This window comes from Ptychodera flava, chromosome 9 (genome assembly GCF_041260155.1).
Source record: "Ptychodera flava strain L36383 chromosome 9, AS_Pfla_20210202, whole genome shotgun sequence".
Classification (NCBI taxonomy): Eukaryota; Metazoa; Hemichordata; class Enteropneusta; family Ptychoderidae; genus Ptychodera; species Ptychodera flava.
Genome location: NC_091936.1, coordinates 1,703,435 through 1,724,951, shown reverse-complemented (window position 1 = coordinate 1,724,951; position 21,517 = coordinate 1,703,435). Strand labels below are relative to the sequence as shown.

Genomic DNA, 21,517 nt, shown 5'->3' with positions numbered 1-21,517 from the left:
CATACAGTGTGGTGGTGTCTGTCCAATGTTTTCTATTTACAATTTTCAATTAGCGTACTCCTTAAAATAAACAAACAATTACACGTTGTGAGTTTTATTATTTTGCTCCTACAGTAGTTTCCAAAAGTCTAACCGTATCTCGAAACATAATGTGATCTTACGAATAGACAGGCGTTACGCTCGAACTGATAAAGTGTTGAAGCATCGGCTGGTCGAGACGAAAGATTGCTACGCCAATATGCTTACAATTTGATGAATTGAATTTTTTGCAATAAATCTTTGAAGTTTTTTTTATTTGTATCGATGAACAAAATGTCTCTTGATGTGGAATTCAGTCATCTATGATCAACTGTTCGGAATGGTACGAACATGCACGTTTTTGTTCTAACTGTAAGTGTATAGGGCCATTTATGAAGTTGGGTATTTTTCCCTTGCAAGACTTCGAAAGCATGCAGAATCTTGAAAATATGTTACACTATCCCCTACTCATTGCCAGGACTAGTTCAGGAAAAGGACACAAACAAGCAAGAAATGCCGTTCAAACAATAAATACATTTATAACATGAGAAAAACTATGTACAAAATTGATAAAACATTAACGAAAGAAATTCAAAGAATTTTCAGTTCATGCACGGAAGAAACTTCGGATGTCGTATTTGTCGATACAATTGCCCTCTTCATCGAAGTCAAACCCGTCGAAGTCTATATCGTCATCTTCCCCCTCGTCATCAAACACGAGTCCCACGGCTTCATTTGATAAGTTGTCATCGAGTACCAGAATCTCCTCGGAAATCATGTTGTCTTCAGTTCTGTCGAGCACATTCGCAATACCCGTGAAAAGGAACGATTTTTTCACCACGTGAAATGAGCAAATCGTACTTGATCAACACATTCAAAAACCCGACTATCCTAATGTTCATGTTCATTCGTACTTGATCAAGATGTTCAAAAATCTGCTTATTTTGACGTTAGCAAAATGACAGTGACGAAAAGACTGCACTGTACTAGATTGAGACGCTCAAAAATCCAACTCTTTTAATGTTCATTTTCGTTGCGAAATCCAAGTGGAATTTTATCGCCAGGAACGATAGAACCGTTCCCGATTGACATGTTCCAAAACCAAACAATAGTGTGCTTGTTTTGAGGTTTGATACCTCACTTTGGCACTTGTTTGTGACTTTGATAAGCGACGTAGGTGTCACGGATATCCTTGTGTAATTACATGACAATGGCTCTATTGTTCCAGTCAGAATTTGGGTGTACCCCCCTGGGGGGCGTTATGAACGAACTGACGGCCAATTATGAATCAATAAAATAATCTTGGCGGGCATTATAAACGGGCGGGGTTTAGAATCGGAGGAATACGGTAAGTATTTATCCTATAATGATACAAATACTGAAATGCAAATTTTGATGAAAAACATTTGGATATGCCTATATATTATTGATAAGGTTACAGTCAAACCTGTCTAAGTGATCACCCTTAAAGAAAGGTCACCTCTCTGTAGTGGTCACTTTGTGACAGTACGGTAACATTTTACATGTTAAAGACCCTCCATAGAACAGCAACCTCTCTTATGACCTCTGTCAAGACAAGATTATTTTTTGACCAAAATTGGCGGAAATTGCCCTAAAATGATAAATATGCATTTGTCAAATAACCTGAACAAATCCGGCACAGACCATCCTACAGAACATTATGCAATTGCTACGCATGCATTGCATTAGACAAGTGGTTTCAGAAAAGATTTTTTGACAAAATATCGGAAAAATTGCCCCCAAAACAAAAATATACAAATGTTGACAAAATTTAAACAAATCTCACAAAGGTCACCCTGCCTATAAGGAACCTGCTTATTAAATTTCACAGTAGTGTTGTGGAGCAGCTGTTTTGGAGAAGCTTGGAATTTGAAAAGTCAAGAAAGAGGACAGATGACAGATAAAGGTGGACAACTGCCTATCTTATAAGCTGCCCATCCATCACAGACAGCAGAATTACAAAGTGATTTCCTGCCATTCCATCATTATAGAAATTTCAAGGTATGCTATTTGGCGAAAATGTATTAATGGTCATGACCATTAATTCATTTTCGCCATGGTTTCATTTAATTTGTCTAAAACCGGGATCGATTTTATGCATGGTCCCCCACTCATTCAGTATCTTTCAACATATCAAACAATATAAGTATCAAACAAAATTCATGAAAAATGGCCGACTTTGTCCCTTTAACATTTACAATGTGTGAGGTTCTGTTGAGCATTGTATTTTTGTAGAAGAACACACAGTAAAATGATCTTGACAAATATTCACAATATTAAAATAAAATTTTATAGGACATGGTCCCCTACACACACACTTTCAGGGTCGTCAGTCCCTGATCAGAAGATAATATATTAGGTGTTCTCTGATGTGTATTTCAGTATAAATTTCAGGATTAACATTGTGGTGTACTCATAGAATAAAAAGGATATCATGAATAAACAGACACTGATCTCCTTTGGCACAATTTCCATTCAGATAAAACTTGCAGAGTTCTTGTTTCTTGTGAGGCATGACATCATGATTAAAGGGGCAATCTCCACCCTGTGAATAAGAAATCAGATGAAGGGTCAGTCTCCACCCTGTCAATCACAATGCACTATGAATCTTTCAGACTAGTAGAACAATTTGCTGAACAAAATTCAGATGGATGGGTACAAAATGAAATATATGCACGTTCACGAAACTTTTAGACATGCCTTTCTAGCAATATCTTGAACCAAAAAATTTAGATAATATGAAAAGTATTACATCCCTGAATCAATCGTTGAAGGGGAAGTTCACCAACGATGATTTTTACACATATCCTAGCTTTGTAGTCACTTACCCTTGAAAAGCTATTTTCGCCATTTATAACTCGTGTGATTTTTTACAAAAACTGATATATTTAAAATAGTACAGGAAGTTGCATTTTAGGGCTTTATCAACTCATGTAATTTGAATCATAGGAAACAAGTCATCGTTGATGACACAGTCCCCACTTGTTAATGGGTACTTTGATTACAAGTCCTCAGAGAGGATAGAGTCCTCTTCATTAATTAGGTCTGTGATAAAAATACTTTGATACGATGGCGCTCAATGGCCAAGAATGAGTTCCATGGTGATGAAAACATAAAACCAATGTAGGCCACCATCCTAAAGTTCATAAAATAAGTCAACTAGGAATTAATCAACAGGATGTTGCAAAATATTTTTTGCATACAATCCTAATACTTGACAGATTATCACTGGTACCATATTTCATAAAGTTTGATGCAGTATTTACAACACTATGAGATCAACATCTGTATCAAGTTTCATCAAATTTGACGTTGTATTAATTTGTGGCTATATCACTCTAATGAGAAAAGTTCATTACATATGCAATTACAAATTAATTAAAATGACACTGATAAATGTCTTTTTCAATGTTAAAGCAATGTGAGCTTAACATCTGTACAAAGTTTCATGAAATTTGATGCAGTATTTCTTGACATATCAGCCTACTTACGAAACTTCAATAATTTACATGTTTCTGCTACATGACGTGAGACAAATTGACGAGCATATGTATGAAATAGGTCAATGTCCTTGTACCAACTTTGAATGATACTGGTGGAAATATGTCTGAGTTATGGCTCTGTACATTAGAAAATTGTAACAAAATCACTGCCATGCAGCGATATTTGATCTTACTGTTTAAAAAATCAACACATATATGTATGACATAAGTCAATGTCCATGTACCAACTTTGAATAAGATGAGTTGAGACTTGCCGAGTTATGGCTCTCGACATGAAACAACCATAACAAAATTGCCACCATGTGGCCATATTTGACCATCTTGTGAAACCAATCGACATACATATGTATAAATAAGTCAATGTCCTTGTACCAACTTTGAATAAATTCGCTTGATACATGTCTGAGTTATGGTTCCGGACATGAAAAAATCGGAAAAAAAATGGCCACATGGCGGCCATATTGGATTGTATCACAAAACAAATCAATGTGCATATGTATGACATAGGTCAATGTCCTTGTACTAAGTTTGAATAAAATCAGTGAATAAAATCAGTTGAGATGTGCCCAAGTTTTGGCTAAGGACGTGAAAAAATTGTAACAAAATGGCTGCCATGCAGCCATATTGGATCATATCATGAAACAAATTGACGTACATATGTATGACATAGGTTAATGTCCTTGTACAAACTTTGAATAAAATCGGTTGAGATATGCCTGAGTATTATGGTTCTGTACATGAAAAACTCATTAAAAAATGGCCGCATAGCAGCCATATTGGATCGTATCACATAACAAATTGACATGCATATGTATGACATTAGTCAATCTCCTTGTACCAACTTTGAATAAATTCGCTTGATACATGTCTGAGTATTATGGCTCTGTACATGAAAACATCGTAACAAAATGGCCGCACGTCAGCCATATTGGATCATATCACAAAACAAACTGACATGCACATCTATGACATTGGTCAATGTCCTTGTACCAACTTTGAATAAAATCAATTGAGACATGTCTGAGTTATGGCTCTGTACATGACAAAATCGTAATAAAATGGCTGCCTGGCGGCCATATTGGATCGTATCACAAAACAAATCGACGTGCATATGTATGACACAGGTCAATGTCCTTGTACCAACTTTGAATAAAATCGGTTGAGATATGCCTGACTTATGGCTTTGTACATGAAAAAATCGTAACAAAGTAGCCACACGGCAGCCATATTGGATCGTATCACAAAACAAATCGACGCGCATCTGTATGACATATGAAGTAATCCTTGTACCAAGTTTGAATGAAATTGCTCCTTGCATCTCTGAGATATCTGCGTGAACTGATGAACAGACACATGCACGGACGCACGGACATGACCAAACCTATAAGTCCCCCGGACGGTCTCTGTGGGGACTAAAAAGCTCCAGGCTTGGAGCTTGCATCACATGATATGGAACGGACCATCTTCCAATGGGTATGGTATTGTCCACTCCCCCACGCTCAAACCAGGCTGTGTGTATTTACATAACTATTGTTTATACTGAGCATCCTGGACTTACCGGGGTTCCCCAGTCATTTTACCAGGATTCCCCTTGGTATATCAATGTAATAAGATTAGGGCACAGTAGAAATGTTACCAGGATTACCAAATCATTTACCAATGTTCCCCAACCTTAGCAAAAACACTGCAATCATAATATTTATAAAGATTTCTATCACACAGGGGAATAATAAAAGGTTACGCAACATGGACAAAAGAGTTCTAATATGTTTCACATCACTTTGTTTGCTGTTGTTCCAGATCCCTGTTCTAAAGACTGTAATAGACTGCAACTCACCTTAGCACACTTTCCTTCCAGGAAAAATTTACAAGGTACTTGATTAACTGGTCTTCTATCTCCTCTTTGTGAGCCACCCCTTCCTCTACCACGACCTCCACGCATGCCTCTTCCTCGTCCCCTTCCTCTCATAAATGGCTGCGTAAGGAAAAAACATTTCTTCCTTTTATTTTCTCTTAATAGCTTCTATAGCTCTGCTATGATTTTTCCACAGAAAACAACACAATGAAAATTATCAGATTGTATCTCACATCCAGTTATCATAAGGGCTCTTTCAAAGACGATGGTGAAATTTTTTACTGTCTTTCCATGAGATGAAAAGTCAGTGTTTAAAATAATGGGTGGCAATGGTGGCAACTGCAACCAAATTTTTTTCAATTTGCCACTAAATATTCTAGCCGGTGGTAATTTTTCGCCACTTATTTTCAATATTTACAATTCCCTGGTATATTCCCTGTTACTGTGTCATCGTTGATGACACAGTCCCCACTTGTTAAAGGGGAAGTTCACCGAGGATGATTTTTACATATTTGCTAGCTTTGTGGTCACTTACCCCGGAAAAGCTATTTTCGCCATTTATAACTCGCAAGATTTTTTACAAAAACCAATAAGAATAGTACAGGAAGTTGTCCATGTAATTTGAATCATGGGAAAAAGCGCCAAGCTGGGAGCTTGCATAATGGACTTTATCTGTGGGGACTAAAAACTGTGTCACTGCATCCTTTTTGCAGTATGAATACGATGAGAAACTAAAGTTTTATTTTTCTTGGCCTTATACATGGGAGTCTATGGACTGCCTTATACATGGGAGTCTATGGACTGCCTTGTACATGGGAGTCTATGGAGGTGAAAACTAAAAAGTCCTCTAACACGGCCAAATTTGATCGCATTGTGAAACAAATCGACGTGCATCTGTATGAGGTAGGGTACTATCCTTGTACCAAGTTTGAACGAAATCGCTCTAGGCGTCTCTGAGATATACGCGTGAACGGACGGACGGACGGACGGACGCATGCACGCACGCACGGACGGACGGACATGACCAAACCTATAAGTCCCCCCGGACAGTGTCCGTGGGGACTAAAAAGCCATTTCAACATTCAGAATAATCATTATTACAATCAATTACAACATGTTTTCATGGGATAAAGTTTTAAATAAAGTCAGAAAAATTAATTTGATATCACTCGGGCCTGTCAACTGCATTCAGTTGGCGAGGATAATAGCAAAATTTCACCAGACTGTTGTGTAGAATTATATTTAGCTCATGACTTGAACAAACATTTTGAAATACATCTTAGCCAGGGGTTTTCACAACCCAGAAAACGATCCGCTAGAATCCTGACCAGTCTGGCTGTACAAAGACTTTTACTGATTTAAATAAACTTGACTGAAGATACAGTAAAATCAAACAGTTTATTAAATTCAATGAAATATAGGATAGGAACACAATTTTCAGTGATTTTAATTCACTGTACTATTAAATTACACAATAAAACGAATCCGCAAGCTGATTATTGATTTTTTGGTGATGTTGAATATAATTGAAAAAGAGAACGGTGTTCATGTTTGATAAAATCCCAAACTGACGACACCGAACGCCAACCTGTACTACACCGTGTGTGTACAAAGCACCGGCAGTCAATTGTAACACAGTATACACAACGCGATATCGGTCGACCTGAAATTTGACACTGTGATCGACGTAGCGTTTCAAAGGTATGAAAAGTGAGACCAAGTAATTTGATGTTCATTTAAATTTGATCTAAAACCTCCCAAAACCAACAGAAAAAGTCCTATTCTTTCGCAAAAAACCAAAGTTTTCAAGCGTCGACTTTCTCTTCCGCGATGCACACAACAACGGCCCCTCCACAAAACGCGATGTCGATCGACTTGAGTTGAATGTTGACATTGTGATCGACCATGGATGGATTGGCATGGCATTTCGAAAGTGTGAAAAATGAGACTCAGTAACTTTTGGTCGCTTTAGATTTGACCAAAAACCTACCAAACCCCTCAGACAAGACCCTATTCTTACGCAGAAAACCAAAGCTCTCAAGCGTCGACTTTCTCTTCCATGTTTGAGCGAAACAACGTCGGCTTCATTCGGAAATCGTCAGCTATTCGTGGGCATTACGTACTTGTATATTAGTCAAATGTTCGGCTATACCCGATGTGAACGTCGGAGTAATTCGGGCTGTGATCGGGAAAGCAGGGTTGACCTCGAGAGCGATTCCCCCAACATGTTTGCTGATCGCGGCACTACAGTGATAGCAACAAGTTCACCGCGTAAATTGCTAGACTACATATAGCCACATCAACATTTCTGAAATATTATTTCCGGCTTGCAAAACCACAAAAAAATCAAAATATTGTTATCAAAATCGGGGCTAGAGAGCGAAACAGTGCGGAAAAGTGGCCGGCCAAAATACGGAAGTAGCCGGTCAATTTGGCCGGCATCCGCTGTAGATGTGTTGGCTGTTTCAGTTACTATCACCACTCCTGCACATTTGCAGGATTTCCCCTTTTTCTTACCTCATTTGCATATTTTTGACACTGACATGTTCATTTGAACAACATCACATCTCAACCCCTGGGTCCACCTGTACACCAAATACTAAGATGGTAGGTGTGGCAGTTTGGGAGCTTTTGCGTCGGACGGACATACATCTGCACACACATAAATACATACATACATACAGACACCACTGACTCGCCATATAAGCTCTTTTTGGTATTTAAATACATACCAAATATGAGCTAAAAATGGCAAAAATAGCAGCAAAAAATACAAAATTGAAAATTTTATCATAATTTGAGCATATCACATTAGGATCATACCTTAGAACATGTCAACCAAAGCTGTCAGACAAGCAATTTTTTGGAGAATAAAAATTTGACCAAAAAAGGCAAAAAGTGCTCAAAAAAATTGCAGATTTCACCATGATTTCAATATACCATATTAAAATAACCCTTTAAGAACCTGTATACCAAATATCAAAGCTATCAGACGAACAATTTTTGAGAAACAAATTTTTTGACCAAAATGACAAAAATTAATTGCCACAAAAATACAAACTTGTAGAATTCATCATAATTTGAATACATCAACTTTTGATCATCCCTATGAAGCTGCATACCAAGTATCAAAGCTGAAAGACAAGTAATTTGGTAAAATAAATTTTTGACCAAAAATGACAAAAATTGCCTTAGAAATACAAATTTGCTCGCTTCGATAAAGTTTGTGTGAGATGTATGAAAGTGTGTGTACTAGCGTGTGCTTCACGAACTCTACGGCCATTGAGTGGCAAGGGCGCAGTCAGAATTGTCACATCCTTAGCTGGGTTATTGAACCAATCTTTTTTGAGATATGGATTTAGCCGAGCGGTTTTGTCTGTGGCCTCTACCGCTAGGTCATTGAGTACCATGCGTTGTGGGTTCGAGCCAGATTGAAAACCATCGTATTCAAAGCAAACTGACATGCGGTTTCAGAGAAAAAGGAAATTGTTGATAGAAGACGGACGACGACAGACAATCACCTGATTTGACAAGTTCAGCGAGCTAAAAGTAAAAGAAGTTTTCCATGACGATTCCGCGTTTAAACTTTTGAACTACATTAGGAATAATATCAATACACTGTGCGCAAGTTGTCAATCATTTCCAGTCGTCCGTTGCGTGAGCGAGGAACACGGCACTCATGTTCGTTCGTGAATGGCGCAAATGCCAAACGACCTCTCGGTCTACACGTACGTTCCACAAAGTTATACACTATTTCAAACATAGCATAGACCTAGAAATTTACCTCAGACGAAGATACGCTATTTTTCGGGAACAAAAATCGACTGAATCTCAACGGCCAAAACACTGTAAACGTCGCGCCTGACACTGGTTGCAATGTTTACGGAACTCAGGGTAACGCGCCCGGCTTTGAGTTCGTTGTTGCCGCAAATTATTCACGTAATTCCTTCTGAATATACAGGCGGTACACTCTTGTTTACATTGTTCGGATTATTATTGTCGTAGTCTGTGAAAATATCGATTTCATTGCATGACTTTTCGAGGCCTGGACACCGCACTTGACCCCCTTGTTGCAATGGAAACTGTATGTCTACTGCATAAAAGTACACAGTGTGTCAAACGTTCAGGCATCAGTGGGGTCTATACGAATACGAACCCCCATGCATATTCAATTATTGGCAACAAAACTAAAACATGAGGACTCAAAAATTTGCCTAGTTGATGTATTTTGTCAGACTCTAATAATCATGACTAATGTTTGCGATATTTTCACGTCAGACACATTTTGATCATGGGAGATACCAGCCGCCATGTTGTTTGTTTACATTGACGAGCACACAGAAGATCGACGCAAAAAAAGGTCCGACGCACCAAAATTGATGACATAGACGTGGGTTGTCATGATGTAGAACGACCAGAGAATAAATCCCGTATTTTTTGTTCGGAGAGGACAAACTTGGCTTGTGCATGTGATAATATCATATTAACACATTCATTTTAAAATTAAGATTGTGGGACGTCTCCTTACATGAATTCGTAGTATTTGCAGTTTATAACTGTAAATCAAAGTAAGAATTTCATGGTTCCAGTGTGATGATCATGCATGTCATATATTACACAGTAAAGAGATGAATTAACATGCGAGTTGCTTACTGGGCGTTGTTGCCATGGTAGCTCTCCACTACGTTCCATATCATCATCTTCATATGAATCACCATAATTGACAAGTTCCCTTGGAGGTAAACTTCTGCTAAATGCTTGAGATGGAAATACAGGAAAGCCATGGTTTGCTGGTCTATCTGGGTTCCTACTTTGTCCCCTCTCGAATTGTCTCTCATTGGGTTCTGTTTCATCAAATGAATCACTGTAGTCTGATGGACTTCTTGTTGGTGTCTGTGAAAGCAAAAGACCTGCCTTTAACCATAACATGCAGAAATGAACTGTTACAATCTTGAGCCCACCCTATATTTTTTATGATATTCACCAGTAAATACAAATAACTAGATTCACCCAAACACTTGCACCTTTTACAGACTATGAGCCAGAACATTGATAATGTCACAAACAAGGAATCCCCTCATAAATTTGTGAGCATCATTCTCTAATACAGTTCAATGAAATATTGTTTGGTAATTTAGCAGAAAAAACATAAAACAAAACACTGTCATCAATGTACAATAATGAAATGATAAGAAGTTGAAGAACATAAGGATGTTTACAAGGCATCAAGATCTATAATATCAAAGTAACTTGTGAATTGTATATATCTTGCACTCAAAAGTTATATCAAAGTGCAGAATGATGAGGATACATCTACTAAACCTACTTTCCAAACCAATCTATCAACCCTCAAATCGCCATGACGATGTATAGATCGAAAGCTCACTACGTGGTCCCATGCCATGTCTGATATTTCTCAGTGGCGCCTAGCGCCTGGCTCAACAACATGTTTCCCAACTAAACACACAAAACATCAATTTCTTACCCTCTGAACACACTTCAGTACCATATAAGGACTAAAATAATGACATAATTTAGCCTAACTGCAGGAGTTTCCATTAAATTATGCAACCTTTCTGTTGAGTCAGAGTCACTCATTTTTATCAATTATTCTTATCATCTCAGATCAATCTATCATTCCTACCATATAAAAACATCTCTAATACACACCAATGTAAGTTGTGTTACATATCTGCTGGACCTACCTCAGATCGATGTCTCTTCCTTTTCTTTCTCTTTTTCCTCTCTCTTTCCTTTTCTCTTTCTCGTTTCCTCTTCCTCCTCCTCTTGTGGCGTTCTTCCCTTCGACTTCTTTCCTCTTCTTTCCTCATTTCCTCCTCTTCCTCCTCCTCTTCCACTTCTTCTGTGTCTCTGTCTTCATGTTTTCCAATAATATCTTCTCTCTCCCCAATACTCTGGGTATCATCTACCTTTTCAGGTGACTTATTGTTTGCCTCATCTTCTTCTAGTTCTTCACCAGAATCTAATATTTCCCCATCTTCTAGCTCCCCGGCATCACCATCATCATCAACATCATCATCATATTCTTCCTCTGCTTTTGATTCATCTCTTTCCTGATCTCTGAACACAGTCTCTTCCCTGTGTAAAGTAAAAAAAGAAATGTGTTATTAAAAGAGACTGTATTGAGGTAGGAACTGGCAGAGAAATTATCCACTTCTCTTTTCAATGTCCACACTTCATGATGATCCAATCCATGTAAATAGTGCAAGTCAACACATACATGATCTTAAAAAAAAGTTTCTCCCAAGCGTTTGTCTCCTGATAGTAAACATGCTTCTGTATGTCCTATATAGAGCTCATTAATGGAAACAGTTTTATCTCTTGCCATGATTAGTTGCTTTTGTGTCAAGTTGAAAATTATCTCAAATTACGAGTATCATCACTCTGATATGGGTACTCAGTTTTCAAATTTCTAATCAAACTCCTCTTAAAAGTGCAATGTGTAAGTACGTACACTGATACCAATATATTAGGGATATCCTTGGGAAACAAGCAGTGTCCCTTGCAGCAGGATGTGTCAATGTCCCTAATGTAAATGTAAAATACAACTTGTAATTGCCTTCAGCTTACTCCCATCCCCGATTAAGATGTATTGACTAGAGTAGAATCATTTAATATGAGTTTCGATGTTATTCCATCAGTTTGTTTCACTGTTCTTCCAAGACAGTTTCTGGTATAATCAAGACATTTTGTAAATAAAATTACAGCTGTCCATAGAGTAGAGTCTCAATTAGACTCCACTAGAAGGCACCACACAAGTATGTCACACATTGAATCAGTGACAAACATGAATCTGGGATTGCAGTTTTAACAGATTCTACTTTTAGAAAATTGAAATAAATTTACACAGTATTCACAAGCTGGATACCATTATGACAAAGCATATGATAGGGAGGATAAACGAAAAAGAAGGCCAAACAGGAAGTATTTAATCAAGTTTTCATTTTTTGAGGAAGAGAAAATAACCCTGTAAGAAAATCACACTCAGTATCGAAATAAATACGCGGGATTCATACATTGTTATTATCTTTCAGTTATCAATACTAAATTTGTTTTGTATAAAAGAATTCGTACCAAAAATTAGGAAACTGGTCCAAAAAATTTACTTTAACAAATTATGTCATGATGTCCATATATTTGAATGAGGTCATACCTAGGAACCTTTTGGACCAGTGGTTCAAAGATGTTTTGACTTTAAATGCAAAAGTTGGCCCAGACTAGCTGACTCTATGGTCTTCCATAACATTCACAAATAGGAAGATAGTAATTGACTACAGTGAACAATGCCATTATGCAGATCTATCTTCGACAATAATCACCACCACCAATAGTGATACTTTACACAACCTATAAAAAATTATTTCGAACTGTCACTACCTGACACTGCTGCGGCTTGTGATATCTGAAACAGCTTCAACTCTTTACCTGGTTCACACAATTGACTAAGCCTTAAAGTCACTTAATTAACTAATGCTGTGGATAGCAATGAGGACTGTAACTAAGCAAGATACAATTCCACCAATTTAGCACCAACAATTGGAAAATTGCGAATGATTACCAAATTGTTTGCCAAAATGTCATATAACTTAACCCTATATAAGGGTTGCTCTGGTAAGTTAGCAGAAAGTCCTGCCCAAAAAGGGTTAATCCTTGCACACTGTTTGTTGGTTTTTAGGCAGTTGTGTCTGGTGATTACGGGCTTGACTATCACAAACTTTTTCTACTGACTGCTATCCACAGCAAAGAATCAGTAAAATGTGCATCAATTTTAAAGTCAACGATGTCACCATGAAACCACTTGATGTTTGTGAATAATTTTGTGAATATCACAGCTGATACCACTTTGAAATCACAGCACATCCAAAATGTTGTCATAGTATCGCAAAAAACCATTACACTGGGCATTTCCAAAACATGTCTTCGACATTTCATACTGTCAGAAGAATGGTCGAGTGTTTGAACTTAAGATAGAAATAAAACATTGCCCCCAAAATACAAAATTGCCGGCACTTGACGTGTGTTCTAAATATTAAAGGAATCACACTCGCAATTTTGAAGAAGTAGCTTAAATGTAAAAAGCTGACGGCATATGATGACCTCACATATCCACCTATCAGATAAGCTTCGTGTCGCTGACAGCAGTTGCTAAGTTGATCAGTTTAAGGTAACCATCCAACTGAGAGTTTGAAAGTACGACATGTTAATGCAAGAGAAAAGTCTAAACGCATGGATTTAGCTATTGAACAGGACGTTGTCAAGTTTATGACATATAGGTTTAAAATAAATTTGCTATTTCCCACATGCAAAACGTCAAATGGTTAATTGCACTTACGGTAGTTATGGTAATAGAGTTAGATCAACTGAAGTTCTCATTATTGTTGTTATCATGCAGGCATATTCAAGACAGTGTGAATTACTTCCTTTGCCTTGACGCAATTTAATCAACTCTCAAGAAGCAACACATCTGGTGAACTTGAAGCATACAACTGTCTACTTTAAAGCCGCAATTTTCGATCCCAGGTAACACTTGGCCAGTACGAAGTTTGATTTCTATAACATTAATTACACAAACTGATCTCAACGTTTTGGCACCTTTTGCTAATCCTGCAATTAGGGTTTATACAAGCGTTTGATTGACGGTCAGTTCAAATCGCCAACGATCACTGATTTCCCACCACTAACGCTCCAATTTCCTAAAAAATCATCTTCCAGTTGCGTTAGAATTTGAATATAACCACAGATTTTGATCGGCAGCAGCTTTGCGCTGACCGCTTGGCAGTCTGTCTGCATTTTTGCGGCTGGAACAAACTAAAAAGTGGACATTTTCTGGATCGTGTGCCCACATGTTGCCTGTTTGGTGTCCACTTAGACAATGAACGCTGCCATAGCTTCGCACCCTTTTAAAAGGAGGCTCTGCCTTTAACTTGGTAATTGTTGATCAACTGTCTCATTGTCAGGTTATAAAAGCTGATTTAATATTTGGCCATAGTGCTCTGCATGGTTCTTTTCCTTTTTTCATTTGTAGTATGTTCTTTATTTTTGTAAATAAAGAACTTTTACCTTATTGTAGTGGCAAAAGTATTTTTTACCACAAGTGTCTGGTGTCAAAGGCACACGTTTCCCTCAGTGATTCTTAATTGTCGTTCTGTCTATATCTTCTGCTTTTCCTTTGCTTCACCCAACCTCATGACATTTTGATGAAGTGTGATGAGCTCAGGCTCTTTCATGCCTTGTAGTATTTGGTTCCAACAGGCAATGTGACTAAACCGACATGGCAAGGGATGAAAGGCAACATGAAATGAAAATTATGAAACATGTCAAATCTACTTGTTGTTTTGCTGTGATAATGGAAAATTATTCACATAAGTGTTTATTACCAATATTCCGTGTCGTCATTATAGAATTGGCTCTGGTTCTCAGTCAACGATATGTGCTACAGCAGACTTTTATCCAGGTTTCTCTCGGGAAGGGGGGGGGAAATGTGTTGCCCCTGCTTGAAAATTTTAGGGAGATTTGGTTCTGATTTAGAGGGACTATAATAAATTATGTAAATTTAAGTTATGCAAATTAAGATTTTTTCACCAGTATATAACAGCATGTGTTTAAATCAAATATAAAGACACACATATTCTTTTACTTTTTTCCATTAAATACATGTTGAATAAATTAAGCCAACACCAATCATTCAAACTTCTTTCATTTCATTTTCAACACAGTTTTGAAATCTTGAGGCAAACTCTTGTTGATAGTCTTTTAGCTGTATCACAAACTTGTACAGATAGGACGCTTATATGACTTTACTGTGGCTACATGTAGTGGATTACATCAACTGTGTTATGTTACATGGTAGACAGTAATCATGAAGTGGAATGCTACTGTAAATACTCTGTGTACATCATAATCTCAAACCTCATTGGAGAAGGGGGCCCAATGTATGATTATTTGAAGGGGTATTTTGATAGGATAAGGGGGATTCACGCAATCACGTGTCCTGGAGAAAACAGTGTGGGCTATTAAGTGAAATTTCTTATCAGAATTGTTGAACATGCTTCCCTCCAAAATGAGCAAACTTCCCTTTTTAAACTTCTATGAAAATCTGAGATGGTCCCTATGGCTTTATAGGAAATTCATATTTGGTACTTTTACATTTGATGACTTTATATTACTACATGCATCATGCATTCCTCTAGTTTTAGAACAGCCAGTAAAATGAAAAAAACCAAAAACACTACTATATGTTGCTCAGAAAGCATATTTGCAAACTTTAACTACACATTTGAAAAAATTTTGTTTTGGCCGGTTATATAAGTTACAAGCAGTTCAACTGTACAATAAAATGTCTTCAAATCTTTTGCCAGGTAAGAAAATTGAGGCGATACTAGAAACCTGTGTTTGCAAAACAGTGAAGGAATATATGCAAACCCCTTTGAAACTTTGTACTTCCTACAGCTAACTGTAATCTCATCATTCTGATTTTCGTTTTGATACTTTCATACTTGTTACAGACAATGTTGGGCAATGTTTTTAAGGTCCTATTTTCCGGTGTGTTTACAAGAACTAAGTGAATAATGTAAGCCATTCGTATCTTATTTTGTACAGTGAGTCAGAGGTGATGATTTGAAGGATATATATATATATATATATATATATATATATATATATATATATATATATATATATATATATATATATATATATATATATATATATATATATATATATATATATATATATATATATATATATATATATATATATATATATATATATATCAGTGATCTCCCCAGGATTTTCTGATAGAGTGGCGGCTAATTTGCATAACAATAAATGTAATTGTTATGGTAATGAGTTTCTATTGTTTACCAAAAATTATAGAGTGGCAGCGACCACTCTATAATAGCTCTGGGAAACACTGTATATATATATATAATATATATATATATATATATATATATATATATATATATATATATATATATATATATATATATATATATATATATATATATATATATATATATATATATATATATATATATATCCTCTCCCCACTAAACTTTGATTCTCCCCGCTATGCTTCAAAATATTCCCGCCATCCTTTATATATATATATATATATATATATATATATATATATATATATATATATATATATATATAAATCAGGCGACACCATGTCAAATAAGTTTCTTTCTGGGGACATTTTGCACATGTTGAGGACAACATGCAGCAGTTGTCAATCACGTTTTATATTATTTTGTTATTTTGAACAAATTAGTTCCGCACACAGAAAAGAGCAGTTATCGAGACCGCATCGCTATGCTTGAATTTCAGACAAGTATACCACATGTGCATCTAATCAGAGTTAGTTGGACTACAAGGAAATTAGAATATCAAGTGCAGCGTTCTCATTACTTTTAATCATAGCTCTGAAAGTATGTAAATATGAGCCTCAAAATAATCATGCAAAACAAAGGTCGCAGTAGATATTACTTTCAGACTACATCTAACACAATTGACTCATGAGTGCTCCTGAGGAGACCCACAGTATGCGAGAATGCAGGACAATGGACTATATATATATATATATATATATATATATATATATATATATATATATATATATATATATATATATATATATATATATATATATATATATATATATATATATATATATATATATATATATATATATATATATATATATATATATATATATATATATATATGCATTTCTGCAGGTCAGTGTTCTCCCCAGGCCATTTTAGCGTAGCAGTCCCGCTACGCTTTCGCCTCTCCCCACTAAACTTTGATTCTCCCCGCTACGCTTTAAAATATTCCCGCCATCCTTTAGTTCACGCGCTACCAGCTGTTGCATGCATTGTCTACACATTAGCGCTCAAAGAAATCAATCCCCGTGATGAAAAATTATTCGCGGTGTTTGTCGTTCAAATATGATATAAAACTCAATTACATTTGAATTGTGTAAAGCTTAAACTTTTTTTTTATAGGGTGAATTTTCCTCTTTGTTGGCAATTTTTGACAATTTTATTAGCAACATATGTATTAATGAAACTACAATCAGACGAACCATTTCTTGCTTTCAATCTGAACTTGCTGTTGCTGTTTGAATCTTCTATTTCAATTGCAATTGTAATTACTATACTGTGATGATTTATTTAAGTGTAATAAAGAGTTTCCATGATGTTCAAATTGAATACTTGTGTGTTACCATTGCATTTTGTTGTGAGTGTACATGAATGTGTGGGTGCATGTGCAAGCTTATATCCATATGCAAATATATATTAATGATATGCTAATGATTATGCAAATTAGTGGCTACGCTTTTGCTTGATCCTGGGGAGAATACTGAGTATCTAGGAACTTGTAGTTGTCACTCTACAGGCTGAACATTTCATACGCTGAGCAATCATCATCCTGATGATTGCTTAGCGCATGATACAGCTTGTAGAGTGACAACTACAAGTTCCTAGATTCTCAGTATGCATGGGCTGCCAGCCATTGTAATTGGGCTACCAACTTCAGAAAATAGTAACCCAAGTGGACTACTTGGGAAAAAAGTTTATTATATATATATATATATATATATATATATATATATATATATGTGTGTGTGTGTGTGTGTGTGTGTGTATATCTACAGCATAGCATGGCTTAGTAATAGCAGATGAATATATTTACACACGTGTACTGATCTGGTTGTAAACGGAACAATCACAACCAGATCAGTGGATGTCACATAGAACTTGAAATGGTTTTGTCATACGACAGGTTCCCAAGTGTTGTGTAGAAAGCAAATGTATCATAGAAACTAATGAGAAAAATCCCACTACATCTGATTGTCTCTACATATATATATATATATATATATATATATATATATATATATATATATATATATATATATATATATATATATATATATACTATATATATATATATATATATATATATATATATATATATATATATATATACCTCTTAGTTAGTTATATGGTTTGACAGTTTTGGCATGTCCAAACTGATACATTGAACATTATAGCATAAACCAAAGTGGTAAGAGATACATGATTGAATAATCAGTGAGAACACCCACTGACACATAACTTTTGGAAAGATCTTCCAAAATTCTTAAAAGCTTGACTCACTGGCACAAGTCAAGTTTGACAAGCTCTTACATTATTCCGAACTTCTGGTTTGTCAGAATTATTACACAGAAGAGTGACACAAACTATTGTAGAGAATGTTGTAGTTCCCTTCAACAGTGATCTATGTGCCCACAGGTCAACAACAATGTAACCGTTCAGTACGTGACATCAGCTGATACTGCAGCAGCTTACCATCCATTCCCAATTTACATAAATTATGCTTAAGATTAGCATAATTTATGCAAGCTTACCCGCAATAACCATTTTTCCTGGAAATTCCCCCTTAAAGCACAGTTTGCCTATCGGGAGACAACAAAAATCCGCTGTAAGACTGAAAATATTGGTATTAAATCCACAAAGCGTTACTTGACCTTTCATTCTCGACCTGTTCTGTTTCTTTCTTTTCATCACCGTTCACTAAGGGTGGGGGGATTTCAAACAGGCTTTCAAGAGCCATTTCGCCTAGTTTAAAGTTGTGACCGCATGTACTAACGGTACTGGTGTGTTCTAGAGCTCATAAGGTGTATACTTGTAGTGTTTATGCTGCTTTCTTGCTCCTTTTCACGCGAAGAAATCTGGCAATTTTCCACGCAGTTTTTGTCACATCCTTTCGCCTGGTATCTAATATGGCGACTGACGAAAACGGTGTTTGCGACTGCGCATTGATGATGTCACCATATACGGTGTCCAAAAAGGATTTTCCTAGGCGAGCCTTCCTACTACCATTAAATTATGAGTTGGAAAATGACAACAACGCAAATATATGAAAAATAGATATTCCGAATGTGTTACAAAACTGTGGCAAATAGCGCTCTTGTTGACCATTAACTACAAAGTGCGATGATATGACATCTCCGACCACCTTTCTTGGAAGGCACACTGAAGCCACCGTAGTTAAGGCAATCAAGGGCATCTGTATTGTACTGCTGTAGAATCGTTGGTCTCTGTATTAGCACGGACGCGTACGTATGTGCGTGTGGTTCACGTATCGCAACAGTTTCTCAGTGCTGAGAAGGGTAAGGTCATCATTTTTCTTTTTTTTTTATTCGCTTTAGAATTTTATAAAATTTCGTCATAAGTTCTCGCAAATACAACAATCAATGCGCTAAACCTTAATGAAACGCTGGAAATGGTGGGGCCTGAAGAAGGCAAAACGAGTGTGGAGTGGAGACCGACCGTACACTGAGTGATAGTCACTGTACTGTATAACTTCCTGTTGACTGGTGTGTTCGTCTGTGATGTGGAACATTACATATAATTGATATGATTTCTATATTTCGAACGAACGTTTTGTAACTAATCTTTGATAAGAATCCCTAAGTATTCCACAAAAGTCTGCATGCACATTGCCCTTGAATAAATTTCCGGAAGTACGTAGTGGACCACATTGAAATTTTATATAAACATGCGATATTAGGTCTTCGGTCAGTGTTAAGATCACACAAGCACCACATACTGAACCCATAAAATTGACGGTGTAGCTATGAGCCTCAAACCCTGATGTTGAGTGAGCCCTAATCATAGACTGGACCACAGGCGAACCACAATAAACAAAGAATGATTATGTTGTATTGTATCTTCGTAAATCCCTGCGTTGATTTTCCGCAGCACCTGGTAACTCCAGTAATCTTGCACTTAAAGATAGACAAGTCACATCACAACATAAAAACAACAAAAAAACGAACTTGTTACAGTATTTGTACCAATGATTTTGACGATGAGATACAGCTGGATATTGATACACTACCTAATTAGGTTTGTCAGTTTGCTCTCCAATTTACCCTTTTAGTGGTCAACTTTTACAACTTTGCGCCAACATCAGACAGACTAAAACAGCAGGTGACGCAGCAAGATGTCTGTAAACTAATTTACTATGTAGTATGTTTATATCTTTACAGCAGCTATCAGTTTCAATGGTGACACACACAGAGACTGGTTGCCAAGTTTTACAAGCAGTTCAAATTCACAGAGAGGTGGTAAAAGAACGATGTTACTGCAAATTTAGACTCGGAGGACAGTGTTCTTTGTAGTTGAATATCAATAAAGTTCATGACTTCAAAAATAAAAGAGTGGTGTGTAAAATGAACAAACTTTACTTTGGTTATCAACAAATGAATGACACCACATTTCTCAATGAGCTGACATCGGGGCCTACTTCAGTACGAAGTGAACTTGGGGGTTTCAGGCTATTTCGTGAACGTCTTTTGTTTTCTATATTGACAAGATTGTATCGACAAGCGATAAAAACATTGCAACATTGTAAGAGTGTTTATCATTTCTAGTTGATCCTACGTTTTTATTAAACACAAAAAAATCTAAAACTAACAACCCAAGGTCTTTGTGTCAGCAACTTTCTAGCCTAAAAAAACTCAGACAACAGTTTTCTATATTGACAAGATTGTAGCAATAAAAACCTTGCAACATTGTAAGAGTGTTTCTCATTTCTAGTTGATCCGACGTTTTCATTTAAAGGCACCCTTCTCAATCCCTGGTTCTCGCATTAGCAAATGTGTCAACAGCCCATTAACAGTTTGTCATTCTTTTGTTTTCCATTGAATATTTTATCAAGGAAATAATATTTATATTAGATAAATCTGATAAAAAAATAAAATAAAACTAACAACCCAAGGGCTTTGGGTCAGCAACTTTCTAGTCTAAAAAAACTCAGACAAGTGTAATTCATTTGTCGATAACCAAAGTACAGTTTGTTCATTTTACACATCACTCTATTATTTTTGAAGTCATGAACTTTATTGATATTCAACTACAAAGAACACTGTCCTCAGAGTCTAAATTTGCAGTAACATCTTTCTGTTACCACCTCTCCGTGAATTTGAACTGCTTGTAAAACTTGGCAACCAGTCTCTGTGTGTGTCACCATTGAAACTGATAGCTGCTGTAAAGATATAAACATACTACATAGTAAA

General features: G+C 36.4%; 2 protein-coding genes across 3 annotated transcripts in view; one reads left to right on the top strand and one right to left on the bottom strand.

The window, feature by feature from the left end:
* Positions 1 to 19,228, bottom strand: part of LOC139141354 (zinc finger CCCH domain-containing protein 4-like) — a 39,632-nt gene extending 20,404 nt beyond the window's left edge. The window contains exons 1-5 of the mRNA XM_070710987.1: positions 18,962 to 19,228; positions 11,103 to 11,496; positions 10,051 to 10,290; positions 5,380 to 5,517; positions 2,473 to 2,584 (exon numbers count right to left, since the gene is read on the bottom strand). Of these exons, the coding sequence (XP_070567088.1) occupies positions 2,473 to 2,584; positions 5,380 to 5,517; positions 10,051 to 10,290; positions 11,103 to 11,496; positions 18,962 to 19,047 (970 nt within the window). The 5' untranslated portion in view covers positions 19,048 to 19,228. The remainder of the gene's footprint in view (positions 1 to 2,472; positions 2,585 to 5,379; positions 5,518 to 10,050; positions 10,291 to 11,102; positions 11,497 to 18,961) is intronic.
* The window catches only part of LOC139141355 (transcription elongation factor SPT5-like), a 177,715-nt gene that overhangs the window by 79,312 nt on the left and 76,886 nt on the right, over positions 1 to 21,517 (top strand). Inside the window, exon 1 of one of the 2 annotated variants that reach the window (XM_070710988.1) lies at positions 19,473 to 19,606. The exons of the other annotated variant lie outside the window; for it this stretch is intronic. The gene's annotated coding sequence lies outside the window, so the exon portion shown is untranslated. Of the gene's footprint in view, positions 1 to 19,472; positions 19,607 to 21,517 lie in introns of those variants that run through there. 2 annotated transcript variants of the gene reach the window in all.